The 13410-nt window shown below is 42.5% G+C and overlaps 1 protein-coding gene across 2 annotated transcripts in view; it reads right to left on the bottom strand.

Annotated features, from left to right (window-relative positions):
* Positions 1-10542, bottom strand: part of LOC138648689 (spexin prohormone 2-like) — a 29153-nt gene extending 18611 nt beyond the window's left edge. Inside the window, exons 1-5 of one of the 2 annotated variants that reach the window (XM_069738485.1) lie at positions 10320-10542; positions 10166-10240; positions 9924-9981; positions 7425-7502; positions 5370-5466 (exon numbers count right to left, since the gene is read on the bottom strand). In XM_069738485.1, coding sequence (XP_069594586.1) covers positions 5375-5466; positions 7425-7502; positions 9924-9981; positions 10166-10240; positions 10320-10340 — 324 coding nt within the window. In that variant the 5' untranslated portion in view covers positions 10341-10542 and the 3' untranslated portion in view covers positions 5370-5374. Of the gene's footprint in view, positions 1-5369; positions 5467-7424; positions 7503-7620; positions 7743-9923; positions 9982-10165; positions 10241-10319 lie in introns of those variants that run through there. The other variant, XR_011315177.1, reaches the window with a different exon arrangement.
* Between the last annotated feature and the right edge of the window lie 2868 nt (positions 10543-13410).

A 13410-nucleotide genomic window follows, 5' to 3' on the forward strand; every position in this document is an offset into this window, starting at 1 on the left:
TATCTCCTTTCTGGCTCTCACTGTGCTGATGTCTTCTTTATATCCTCTCTGGATCTCACTGTGCTGCTGTCTCCTCTATCTCCTTTCTGGCTCTCACTGTGCTGCTGTCTCCTCTATCTCCTCTCTGGTTCTCATTGTTCTGCTGTCTCCTCTATCTCCTTTCTGGCTCTCACTGTGCTGCTGTCTCCTCTATCTCCTCTCTGGCTCTCACTGTGCTGCTGTCTTCTCTAACTCCTTTCTGGCTCTCACTGTGCTGCTGTCTTCTCTATCTCCTCTCTGGTTCTCACTGTGTTGCTGTCTTCTCTATCTCCTCTCTGGCTCTAACAGTGCTGCTGTCTTCTCTATCTCCTCTCTGGTTCTCACTGTGCTGCTGTCTTCTCTATCTCCTCTCTGGCTCTCACTGTGCTGCTGTCTTCTCTATCTCCTTTCTGGCTCTCACTGTGCTGATGTCTTCTTTATATCCTCTCTGGATCTCACTGTGCTGCTGTCTCCTCTATCTCCTTTCTGGCTCTCACTGTGCTGCTGTCTCCTCTATCTCCTCTCTGGTTCTCATTGTTCTGCTGTCTCCTCTATCTCCTTTCTGGCTCTCACTGTGCTGCTGTCTCCTCTATCTCCTCTCTGGCTCTCACTGTGCTGGTGTCTTCTCTATCTCCTTTCTGGCTCTCACTGTGCTGCTGTCTCCACTATCTCCTCTCTGGCTCTCACTGTGCTGCTGTCTCCTCTATCTCCTCTCTGGTTATCACTGTGCTGCTGTCTTCTCTATCTCCTTTCTTGTTCTCACTGTGCTGCTGTCTCCTCTATCTCCTCTCTGGCTCTCACTGTGCTGCTGTCTTCTCTATCTCCTCTCTGGTTCTCACTGTGCTGCTGTCTCCTCTATCTCCTCTCTGGTTCTCACTGTGCTGCTGTCTCCTCTATCTCCTCTCTGGTTCTCACTGTGCTGCTGTCTTCTCTATCTCCTCCCTGGCTCTCAGTGTGCTGCTGTCTTCTCTATCTCCTCTCTGGTTCTCACTGTGCTGCTGTCTTCTCTATCTCCTCTCAGGCTCTCACAGTGCTGCTGTCTTCTCTATCTCCTCCCTGGCTCTCACTGTGCTGCTGTCTTCTCTATCTCCTCTCTGGTTCTCACTGTGCTGCTGTCTTCTCTATCTCCTCCCTGACTCTCACTGTGCTGCTGTCTTCTCTATCTCCTCTCAGGCTCTCACAGTGCTGCTGTCTTCTCTATCTCCTCTCTGGTTCTCACTGTGCTGCTGTCTTCTCTATCTCCTCCCTGGCTCTCACTGTGCTGCTGTCTTCTCTATCTCCTCTCTGGTTCTCACTGTGCTGCTGTCTTCTCTATCTCCTATCAGGCTCTCACAGTGCTGCTGTCTTCTCTATCTCCTCTCAGGCTCTCACAGTGCTGCTGTCTTCTCTATCTCCTCTCTGGTTCTCACTGTGCTGCTGTCTCCTCTATCTCCTCTCTGGTTCTCACTGTGCTGCTGTCTTCTCTATCTCCTTTCTGGCTCTCACTATACTGCTGTCTCCTCTATCTCCTCTCTGGCTCTCACTGTGCTGCTGTCTCCTCTATCTCCTCTCTTGCTCTCACTGTGCTGCTGTCTTCTCTATCTCCTTTCTGGCTCTCACTGTGCTGCTGTCTCCACTATCTCCTCTCTGGCTCTCACTGTGCTGCTGTCTCCTCTATCTCCTCTCTGGTTCTCACTGTGCTGCTGTCTTCTCTATCTCCTTTCTGGCTCTCACTGTGCTGCTGTCTCCACTATCTCCTCTCTGGTTCTCACTGTGCTGCTGTCTCCTCTATCTCCTCTCTGATTCTCACTGTGCTGCTGTCTCCTTTATCTCCTCTCTGGCTCTCACTATGCTGCTGTCTCCTCTATCTCCTTTCTGGTTCTCACTGTGCTGCTGTCTCCTCTATCTCCTCTCTGGCTCTCACTATGCTGCTGTCTCCTCTATCTACTCTCTGGCTCTCACTGTGCTGCTGTCTCTATCTCCTCTCTGGCTCTCACTGTGCTGCTGTCTCTATCTCCTCTCTGGTTCTCACTGTGCTGCTGTCTTCTCTATCTCCTTTCTGGCTCTCACTGTGCTGCTGTCTCCACTATCTCCTCTCTGGCTCTCACTGTGCTGCTGTCTCCTCTATCTCCTCTCTGGTTATCACTGTGCTGCTGTCTTCTCTATCTCCTTTCTGGCTCTCACTGTGCTGCTGTCTCCTCTATCTCCTCTCTGGTTCTCACTGTGCAGCTGTCTCCTCTATCTCCTCTCTGGTTCTCACTGTGCTGCTGTCTCCTCTATCTCCTCTCTGGCTCTCACTCTGCTGCTGTCTCCTCTATCTCCTCTCTGGTTCTCACTGTGCTGCTGTCTCCTCTATCTCCTCTCTGGCTCTCACTGTGCTGCTGTCTTCTCTATCTCCTCTCTGGTTCTCACTGTGCTGCTGTCTCCTCTATCTCCTCTCTGGTTCTCACTGTGCTGCTGTCTCCTCTATCTCCTCTCTGGCTCTCACTATGCTGCTGTCTCCTCTATCTACTCTCTGGCTCTCAGGATGCTGCTGTCTCTATCTCCTCTCTGGCTCTCACTGTGTTGCTGTCTTCTCTATCTCCTCTCTGGCTCTCACTGTGCTGCTGTCCCCTCTATCTCCTCTCTGGCTCTCACTGTGCTGCTGTCCCCTCTATCTCCTCTCTGGCTCTCACTGTGCTGCTGTCTCCTCTATCTCCTCTCTTGCTCTCACTGTCCTGCTGTCTTCTCTATCTCCTTTCTGGCTCTCACTGTGTTGCTGTCTCCTCTATCTCCTCTCTGGCTCTCACTGTGCTGCTGTCTCCTCTATCTCTCTCCTCTCTGGTTCTCATTGTTCTGCTGTCTCCTCTATCTCCTTTCTGGCTCTCACTGTGCTGCTGTCTCCTCTATCTCCTCTCTGGCTCTCACTGTGCTGCTGTCTTCTCTAACTCCTTTCTGGCTCTCACTGTGCTGCTGTCTTCTCTATCTCCTCTCTGGTTCTCACTGTGCTGATGTCTTCTCTATCTCCTCCCTGGCTCTCACTGTGCTGCTGTCTTCTCTGTCTCCTCTCTGGTTCTCACTGTGCTGCTGTCTTCTCTATCTCCTCTCTGGCTCTCACAGTGCTGCTGTCTTCTCTATCTCCTCTCTGGTTCTCACTGTGCTGCTGTCTTCTCTATCTCCTTTCTGGCTCTCACTGTGCTGATGTCTTCTTTATCTCCTTTCTGGTTCTCACTGTGCTGTTGTCTCCTCTATCTCCTCTCTGGTTCTCACTGTGCTGCTGTCTTCTCTATCTCCTTTCTGGCTCTCACTATACTGCTGTCTCCTCTATCTCCTCTCTGGCTCTCACTGTGCTGCTGTCACCTCTATCTCCTCTCTGGTTCTCACTGTGCTGCTGTCTCCTCTCTGGTTCTCACTGTGCTGCTGTCTTCTCTATATACTCTCTGGCTCTCACTTTGCTGCTGTCTTCTCTATCTCCTCTCTGGTTCTCACTGTGCTGCTGTCTCCTCTATCTCTTCTCTGGTTCTCACTTTGCTGCTGTCTCCTCTATCTGCTCTCTGGCTCTCACTGTGCTGCTGTCTCCTCTATCTACTCTCTGGCTCTCACTGTGCTGCTGTCTCTATCTTCTCTCTGGCTCTCACTGTGCTGCTGTCTCCTCTATCTCCTCTCTGGCTCTCACTACGCTGCTGTCTCCTCTATCTCCTCTCTGGTTCTCACTGTGCTGCTGTCTCCTCTATCTCCTCTCTGGCTCTCACTATGCTGCTGTCTTCTCTATCTCAATCATCAAGATGGGTAAAAAGTCACAAACTTTTACATAAGAACAGGTGTGCCAAAACTTAGTGATTTGTTTTAAGCAGCTTACAAACTTATTTTACTCTCTGCCTGCACACACCATTTATTTAATTGTGGGATAAAATAAAAAAGACTTGAAATACTATAGTCATTTACTTTCTCTCTACTGACTGATATACAGCTATAATTTAATATCTTACTCAAACACGATTTAACGGAAAAGTACTAAAGTCCTGTGCTTACAGTAGCTTCAGCGCTGATTCGAGTAGGCCGTCTCCTACTCTTTGCAGTTTGACAATAGCGTGACATTAGGGGTGTACTAACAACTTACTGTTAGATAATTAGGGAAAAAAGAGATCTGTAGCACTAATGGCAGAGCTTTAAAGGGAATGGCTTCACATTTAGGATCTAAGAACTCTGTAAAGTTTTGTTGTTTTTTTTTTACTGGTACAAATGAAAGATTTTTGTTTTGTCAGTGTCAAAAAAGCCATGAAATTCTCTGTGAAGTTACACAATAAAAAAAAATAGACTATTACATTACCCCTTATGGAGTAAGAATATTTTTGAAAAATTTTGACACTTCTAGATGGAAAATGAAGACTATATTGATAGTTTTGTCAGTACAGTATCCCTTAAGGAAAGCTTTTTTGGAGACAAGAAGTGCTATAAAAAATGGTCTTCAAAGAAATTATTAATATATGCAGAACAAAATGGCAATTTTAAGCCCAAAAAGGTATTTTCGAAGAGTTGGTATTTTCGAAGAGATGGTCTTTTGGTGAAGTTACAATTGTATGTAGTTATGCTAAAATAGTAATACAATGCAATATAAATATTGTTTAGCATCATAATACAATGTCATACTGCACTGTGATAATTACACAAGGAAGAGATTACACGGGCAGGCAAAATGACTTTGCAAACAGTTCAGAATTGGTCTAAAATAGAGGAAGGAACCATACTAACTGATTCTTCCCAGGTCTCCCGTTTGTCCCCACTGTCTGCCCTGAACAGGACACGTGACCGCTGCAGCCAATGATTGACTGTGGACAGTGATTGGATGCAGCGGTCACATTTCGGTCAATGTGCTGGAGCAGGAAGTGGAGGGAGTTGAGAAATCTGGAAAGTGTCAGGGTAGGGTGAGTTTGGCTGCTTTTTTTATTATTATTTTAACCCATTGTGAACTTTTTCCAAAATAATTTTAATAACCCCTTTAAGATACCGTAATATGTTATCATGCTGCAACGTATAATAATTGTTTAGCATAATAACAATAAAAATAGTACAAAGGTACATTGCTTCCTCGTACTTATGAAACATTTTAATAATACCTTTTCCTACCACAATGCAATAATTGTATGGCATCACAATAATACTACAATGTCATAACTGTAATAATACAGTTTATTTGTAAAAAATGATAATTATGCTAATAAATGTTTTGCATTAATATAATGCACACAGTAGTGTAATAAATGTGTAGGATCATATACATTGTCATGCTGCAGTGTAATAAATGTAAAAAAAATAAAACCATAATACACATGGTAATAAATGTACAGCCTCATATCTGAGAAAACGTCGCTATGGTAAAATAGTCGTTATACCTCATCTATGAAGCCCACTGGGTTTTCTTTCTCTTGAAACCTAAGTTCCATAGAAGCCTTGTATACTTGTTTTCAGTTCCAAAAACAAAAAGACACCCTAGAAAAATAAATGGACGTTATTTAATGGCTCCAGAGGCGTCAGTCTCATAATCAGCCCCTTCCTGACGTAATGTCTGTCACGAGGGTATCACGCCCTCCTAGAAGGCCTGAAGTTAGATGGTATGATGTTAGGTAATGAATCACAGGTCTTCTTTAGAGATGGTATGATTTGTGTCCCATATTCAATGAATTTAGTTTCTTCTGTTGCTGAAAAGGTTAACAACCCTTTCCATGCTGGTCAGAAACATGTAGCTCCATCTCAGCTGCTTCTGATCTGGTCATTACCTCTTCCTATAAAAACTGGTCAGATCTTCTTGTCCTTGCCTGTAAAAGATTTGTCTTCTTGTGCTGCGTGCTAAAGCTAAGTGTTTGGAGTAGAGTTGTTGTAGTAGTGTTCTGTAGTTTGCTGTAGCACGTGTGTGTTTATCTTCTGGTCCCTGTTCCCATTTAGTCTATTCCTCCCTGTCCCTATCCTCCGCCCTATTGTTGGTTAGTGCTTTTGTATGATAGAGGTTTTATGTTATCCCTGTTTGTCTTTGTGTCTTGTTTACCTTACATTTCTGTCCCATGCCTCACGGTGCGGAGGAGGGGACAGATCATGGTTTAACAGGAGCATAGTAAGGTCGAAGACCCAGGCCTCTCTACCTTCAAGAGTACCCCTGTTATGAAAGGCAATTCAGTATCACAATGGACATGGAGGTCAGAGCACATACAGTGATCTGACAATAACCCAAAATAATAGAACGAGCTCTGAGACGTGGGAACTCTGCAGACCGCAATCCCTGATCCTCTCCAAACACAACTAGAGGCAGCCGTGGATTGCGCCTAACGCTACCTATGCAACTCGGCACAGCCTGAGAAACTAACTAGCCTGAAGATAGAAAAAATAAGCCTACCTTGCCTCAGAGAAATACCCCAAAGGAAAAGGCAGCTCCCCACATATAATGACTGTGAGTAAGATGAAAAGACAAACGTAGGGATGAAATAGATTCAGCAAAGTGAGGCCCGATATTCTAGACAGAACGAGGATAGGAAAGATAACTTTGCGGTCTACACAAAACCCTAAAGAAAACCACGCAAAGGGGCAAAAAGACCCTCCGTACCGAACTAACGGCACGGAGGTACACGCTTTGCGTCCTAGAGCTTCGAGCAAAACAAATAGACAAGCTAGACAAAAAAAATAGCAACAAATAGCAAAGAAGCACTTAGCTATGCAGAGCAGCAGGCCACAGGAATGATCCAGAGAAACACAAGTCCAACACTGGAACATTGACAGGAAGCATGAATCAAAGCATTAGGTGGGGTTAAGTAGAGAAGCACCTAACGACCTCACCAGATCACCTGAGGGAGGAAACTCAGAAGCAGCAGTACCAGTTTCCTCCACAAACGGACGCTCCCAGAGAGAATCAGCCGAAGTACCACTTGTGACCACAGGAGGGAGCTCTGCCACAGAATTCACAACAACCCCCGAGACAGGGATAGTTAGGGTCCCAGTTTCAGGGGTGGTTGAGGTCCCCCCTTCCTTAACGATGACCATCACAGGTTGACATCGTCCATGTACTTCACTTGTTGAAGGGGAGGAAAACAAACATAAACACTAAAATTATATGTGGCGAGAAGGAATTAACAATGATGATATCTTTAAAGGGCTTGTCAACGATTTTGATATTGGTGGCGAGCCTAAACTGTAAAGTGATTATAACTGGGTTTGTGAAGTAAAGAACAGCAGGGACAAAGTTTGTGCCAGAAGAGACATGGGGTTGGATTGATGAGGGTGAGTATTGATTTATTTTCGTAGATTTTTTTGTAGTTCTGGGCATTTTGCTTATAGTTCAATTCCGTTAACACACACAGTTTACCCCTCCTGCCTTGCAGTATACACCTGTCATGGATCTACTTTCCTTTCCCGTTAGCAGTAAATGAAATGCTTCTTTGCTGGTATCATCATTTACTTACTTTTCAGAATTGCATCCCAAGTATCCAGATTCAGCTTCTGATATTGCTCTTCATAGTCTGACACAAACCTCCTCCCATCTGGAACATTATAAATTTGTACCTTAGTGGTTTTAAGGGATATTTTCATTTTTTAGTATTTATTGTATATCCACAAGGTAAGTAAATGCTATGCTGTAAATAACTTTAAGGCACTCACCTATCGACAGAATAAGGATCCAGTGACCCCGCATTGCAGATTCCCAGTCCGAAAACTTACCATACAGTTCAATGAAAGGGAACTTGCACTTACATGCGGTCCTCCACATTGGAATCCTTGTCTATACCTCTCTATTGAACTGTATGGACATTTTGGTGGACAGGAAGGGGCAATGCCCGGGTTCTGGAGGTGTGGAGTGGGTGTGGAAGAGGTGCGGTCAGAAAAGGAAACGTGGCTGTGGGGAAACATTTTTTAGCAACGCGTCTAGAGTGTCCCATCAATGTGAAGGGGGTCTCTACTATAGGTGAGGTTGCCAGGAGCTAAAACCCACTTGAAGCTGCGTAATGATAATTATTATCAGCAGGATCTGGAGGGCAGTTTTACATAATTTTAATTTTGTGTCAAAAAAGAAAACTTTCACTTTTTAGAATCAGTAGTTTTATAGCTTTATGTAAGCGTTGGAAAAACGAGTCTAGAGGAGGGGATTCCTATCACTGAATGAGTCTATGGGGGGCTGCGTGCTGATGTAGTCAGTGAGGGCTTTGGCCAATCACATTCATTGTCATTCTGCAGAGAAAGTGCGGTCACATGATAGAACGGGCAGACGTCGTCACGTAGAGGAAGATGGACGACAGCATGGCCGCTAATGACTATTCAGAAGCAGTCAAAGATGTATTGTAGAACTGGAGGATAACAATGTAAAGAAGTCACAGTATAGAAAATAACCCCCACAGAGCAAGGTAGACTGTTATCCCCCAATATTCTCCTGTCAATCTATATCATGTCTATCTATTATCTATCTATCTATCTATCTATCTATCTATCTATTATCTATCATCTATATATCTATTATCTATCAATTATCTATCTATCTATCTATCTATCTATCTATCTATCTATCATCTATCTATCTATCTATCTATCTATCTATCTATCTATCCATCCTTCTATCTATCATCTATCTATCAATCTATCAATTATCTATCTATCTATCTATCTGTCTGTCTATTATCTATCATCTATATATCTATTATCTATCTATTATCTATCTATCAATTATCTATCTATCTATCTATCTATCTATCTATCTATCTATCTATCTGTCTATCTGTTATCTGTCTATCTGTTATCTATCTATCTATCTATCTATCTATCTATCTATCTATCTATCTATCTATCTATCTATCTATTTATCATCTATCTATCAATCTATCAATTATCTATCTATCTATCTATCCCATATCTATCTATCTATCTATCTATCTATCTATCTATTGATCTATTATCTATATATCTATCTATTGATCTATTATCTATCTACTGTATCTATCTATCTATTATCTATTTACTATCTATCTAACATGTGTCTGACTTTTTTTTGCTTATACTATAGATAGTTCATACATGTATGTGAGTTTTTCTATGGTTTATATGCAGTGGGATACAGAGTCAGTCACCTTACAGACATACACCCTGTTAGTATAGAGCTTCCTTCTTGTTTTCATATCTATCTGTGCATGTATATCTACAGTTTAATACAATAATTTTATTTTAACGTTGCAAAAAAATAAATAAAAATATTTATATATAAAACTTTTCTCTGTCTCAATATTCATCTGCTCCATATTTATCATCTATCTATCTATCTATCTATCTATCTATCTATCTATCTATCTATCTATCTATCTATCTATCTATCTATCATCTATCTATCTATCTATCTATCTATCATCTATCTTATATCTATCTATCTATCTATCTATCTTATATCTATCTATCTATGATCTATCTATCTATCTATCTATTATCTATCATCTATCTATTATCTATCTATGATCTATCTATTGATCTATCATCTATCTATCTATCTATCTATCTATCTATCTATGATCTATCTATCTATCTATCTATTTATCTATCTATCATCTATCTACCTATCTACCTATCTATCTATCTATCTATGATCTATCTATCTATCTATCTATCTATCTATCTATCTATCTATGATCTATCTATCTATCTATCTATCTATTTATCTATCTATCATCTATCTATCTATCTATCTATCTATCTATCTATCTATCATCTATCTACCTATCTATCTATCTATCTATCTATCTATCTATCTATCTATCTATCTATCTATCTATCTATCTATCTATCTATCTATCCATCTGCCCATCCACTACTTATCTTTTTGTACCATGCAATGTAGCAATTTTTAAATTGAAACAAAAAAATATATATTTTTTTAAAAAACCAAGCAGTCACAAGTTAATGATTTTGAGTCATCTAGAACTTACGTCTGCCTTTGAGATACAACATTGATTGGGGCCCCCAATTTCTTGCCATCAACTTATTCTGCAGATAGTAACAACATAAAAGTCTGAATTAATCAAACAACCAAATAACAACAAAGAAAAACAAAACAAAAGAAAGGATCCGGCTGAGATATCTATAAGGCATCGTCTACCACATAAGTGACACTGCCCCGACTAGTCTGTGTACGGTGGCCGGTCGTAATGCTACGTGCGCCCAACGTTACCTTAGGAGCAGACATCGATTCAGACAGAATAAAGAGGAAGACTGCACAGGTGAAGAACAGAGCAGCTTTCCTTGTCTAGGAAATAAAAAAGAAGAGATTGTGTGAAATATTGTATCTGCTCTAAAGCTGCGGACGTATAACAGAGTTTTCTTACCATTCTAGACGATGCTCTCATGAGCTAAGCCAATGTGACAGATCTTCCCTCATCGGAGACCAGCCGGACGCTTGGATGTCTTCTTAATGAGTGTAAGTCATGCGGACCCCTGAGAGGCTGTGATGAGCGTCTTCTGGTCATGTACTTTTCGCTCACCTATTTGTTGAATGACAACACCGCATAGTATGACGGAATTAGATGCATTTATCTCCCAGTAATGATCAAGGCGCCAGATCTGTGTCAGGCTCTTTTATTCCAGTACATAATTACGCTGATGTCCTATGAACGAACATGGACCCCAAAAAGGGCATAATAACAACAGACAGTGGGCAGCTAGAGGCAAACAATGAGATGTAACCGCTGATGTGCCTGATCTCAATTCCTGAGAATAGGGGAACCTGTAACACTTATACAGGCGTAGAGGATTGAATGAAGCCAGGTGACTTACATGCTAAAAATGAGCCTTTGAATTGTTGGAGTGCACAACAGCTGGATGCTTATGCTATGGAGGGACTATCCTGAGAAGGCAGCAGACATACAGTGTGTTAATTTCCATAATTTCCATGCTGTTCCTCTAAATTCTAGTATATGGCCTCCCAGGTTTTTTTTGTAAGCTTCTTCTGTAATTCTCCATGTCGTGATGATGCAGATTATGGTACCTGTCCTAATTAGCACAGTTCATTCTCCCACTGTATCTGAGTACTGATGATTCTGCGGAAAGCGGACATTTGCGACAGGTTGTAGGCCCAGACACACAGAAATAACACAGCTTGGGGAACAGACTGATACGCGGGATCTTCTGAAAGTTCTCATCTCCTTTACCAGTGCTTCTCAATACTTAGGATCTACCTCACCTTAATCTCATTTCTGTTGCCAATCTACCTTGACTGCTCTTGTTCCTCATCCCTAGACACATCATAGTAACATAGTAACATAGTAACATAGTTAGTAAGGCCGAAAAAAGACATTTGTCCATCCAGTTCAGCCTATATTTCATCATAATAAATCCCCAGATCTACGTCCTTCTACAGAACCTAATAATTGTATGATACAATATTGTTCTGCTCCAGGAAGACATCCAGGCCTCTCTTGAACCCCTCGACTGAGTTCGCCATCACCACCTCCTCAGGCAAGCAATTCCAGATTCTCACTGCCCTAACAGTAAAGAATCCTTTTCTATGTTGGTGGAAAAACCTTCTCTCCTCCAGACGCAAAGAATGCCCCCTTGTGCCCGTCACCTTCCTTGGTATAAACAGATCCTCAGCGAGATATTTGTATTGTCCCCTTATATACTTATACGTGGTTATTAGATCGCCCCTCAGTCGTCTTTTTTCTAGACTAAATAATCCTAATTTCGCTAATCTATCTGGGTATTGTAGTTCTCCCATCCCCTTTATTTATTTTGTTGCCCTCCTTTGTACTCTCTCTAGTTCCATTATATCCTTCCTGAGCACCGGTGTGTTGTGAATTCTGTGGTCAAGCTCCCTCCTGTGGTCACAAGTGGTACTGCGGCTTCTGAGTTTCCTTCCTCAGGTGATGAGGTTAAGTCGTTAGGTGCCGCTCTATTTAACTCCACCTAGTGCTTTCATCCTGGCCTCCAGTCAATGTTCTATTGTTGGTCTGCTTCCTCCTGGATCGGTCCTGTGGCCAATCTCTCCTGCATGAGCTAAGTTTGCTTTTGTTGTTTTTTGCTATTTTATCTGTCTAGCTTGCTATATTTGTTTTTCTTGCTTGCTGGAAGCTCTGGGACGCAGAGGGAGTACCTCCGTACCGTTAGTCGGTGCGGAGGGTCTTTTTGCCCCCTCTGCGTGGTTGTTTGTAGGGTTTTGTGTTGACCGCAAAGCAATCTTTCCTATCCTCGGTCTATTCAGAAAGTTGGGCCTCACTTTGCTAAATCTATTTCATCTCTGCGTCTGTACTTTCATCTCAACTCACAGTCATTATATGTGGGGGGCTGCCTTTACCTTTGGGAAATTTCTCTGAGGCAAGGTAGGCTTAGTTTCCTCTTAGGGCTAGCTAGTTTCTCAGGCTGTGCCGAGTTGCATAGGGAGCGTTAGGCGCAATCCACGGCTGCCTCTAGTGTGGTTGGATAGGATTAGGGATTGCGGTCAGCAGAGTTTCCACGTCTCAGAGCTTGTCATATGTTTTTGGTTATGGTCAGGTCACTTTGTGTTCTCTGAACTTCAAGGTCCATTGCGGTTCTGAATTACCTTATCATAACACGGTGCCCAAAACTGGACACAGTACTCCATGTGCGGTCTAACTAGGGATTTGTACAGAGGCAGTATAATGCTCTCATCATGTGTATCCAGACCTCTTTTAATGCACCCTATGATCCTGTTTGCCTTGGCAGCTGCTGCCTGGCACTGGCTGCTCCAGGTAAGTTTATCATTAACTAGGATCCCCAAGTCCTTCTCCCTGTCAGATTTACCCAGTGGTTTCCCATTCAGTGTGTAATGGTGATATTGATTCCTTCTTCCCATGTGTATAACCTTACATTTATCATTGTTAAACCTCATCTGCCACCTTTCAGCCCAAGTTTCCAACTTATCCAGATCCATCTGGAGCAGAATACTATCTTCTCTTGTATTAACTGCTTTACATAGTTTTGTATCATCTGCAAATATCGATATTTTACTGTGTAAACCTTCTACCAGATCATTAATGAATATGTTGAAGAGAACAGGTCCCAATACCAACCCCTGCGGTACCCCACTGGTCACAGCGACCCAGTTAGAGACTATACCATTTATAACCACCCTCTGCTTTCTATCACTAAGCCAGTTACTAACCCATTTACACACATTTTCCCCCAGACCAAGCATTCTCATTTTGTGCACCAACCTCTTGTGCGGCACGGTATCAAACGCTTTGGAAAAATCGAGATATACCACGTCCAATGACTCACCGTGGTCCAGCCTATAGCTTACCTCTTCATAAAAACTGATTAGATTGGTTTGACAGGAACGATTTCTCATAAACCCATGCTGATATGGAGTTAAACAGTTATTCTCATTGAGATAATCCAGAATAACATCCCTCAGAAACCCTTCAAATATTTTACCAACAATAGAGGTTAGACTTACTGGCC

Source organism: Ranitomeya imitator, chromosome 9 (assembly GCF_032444005.1).
Source record: "Ranitomeya imitator isolate aRanImi1 chromosome 9, aRanImi1.pri, whole genome shotgun sequence".
Classification (NCBI taxonomy): Eukaryota; Metazoa; Chordata; class Amphibia; order Anura; family Dendrobatidae; genus Ranitomeya; species Ranitomeya imitator.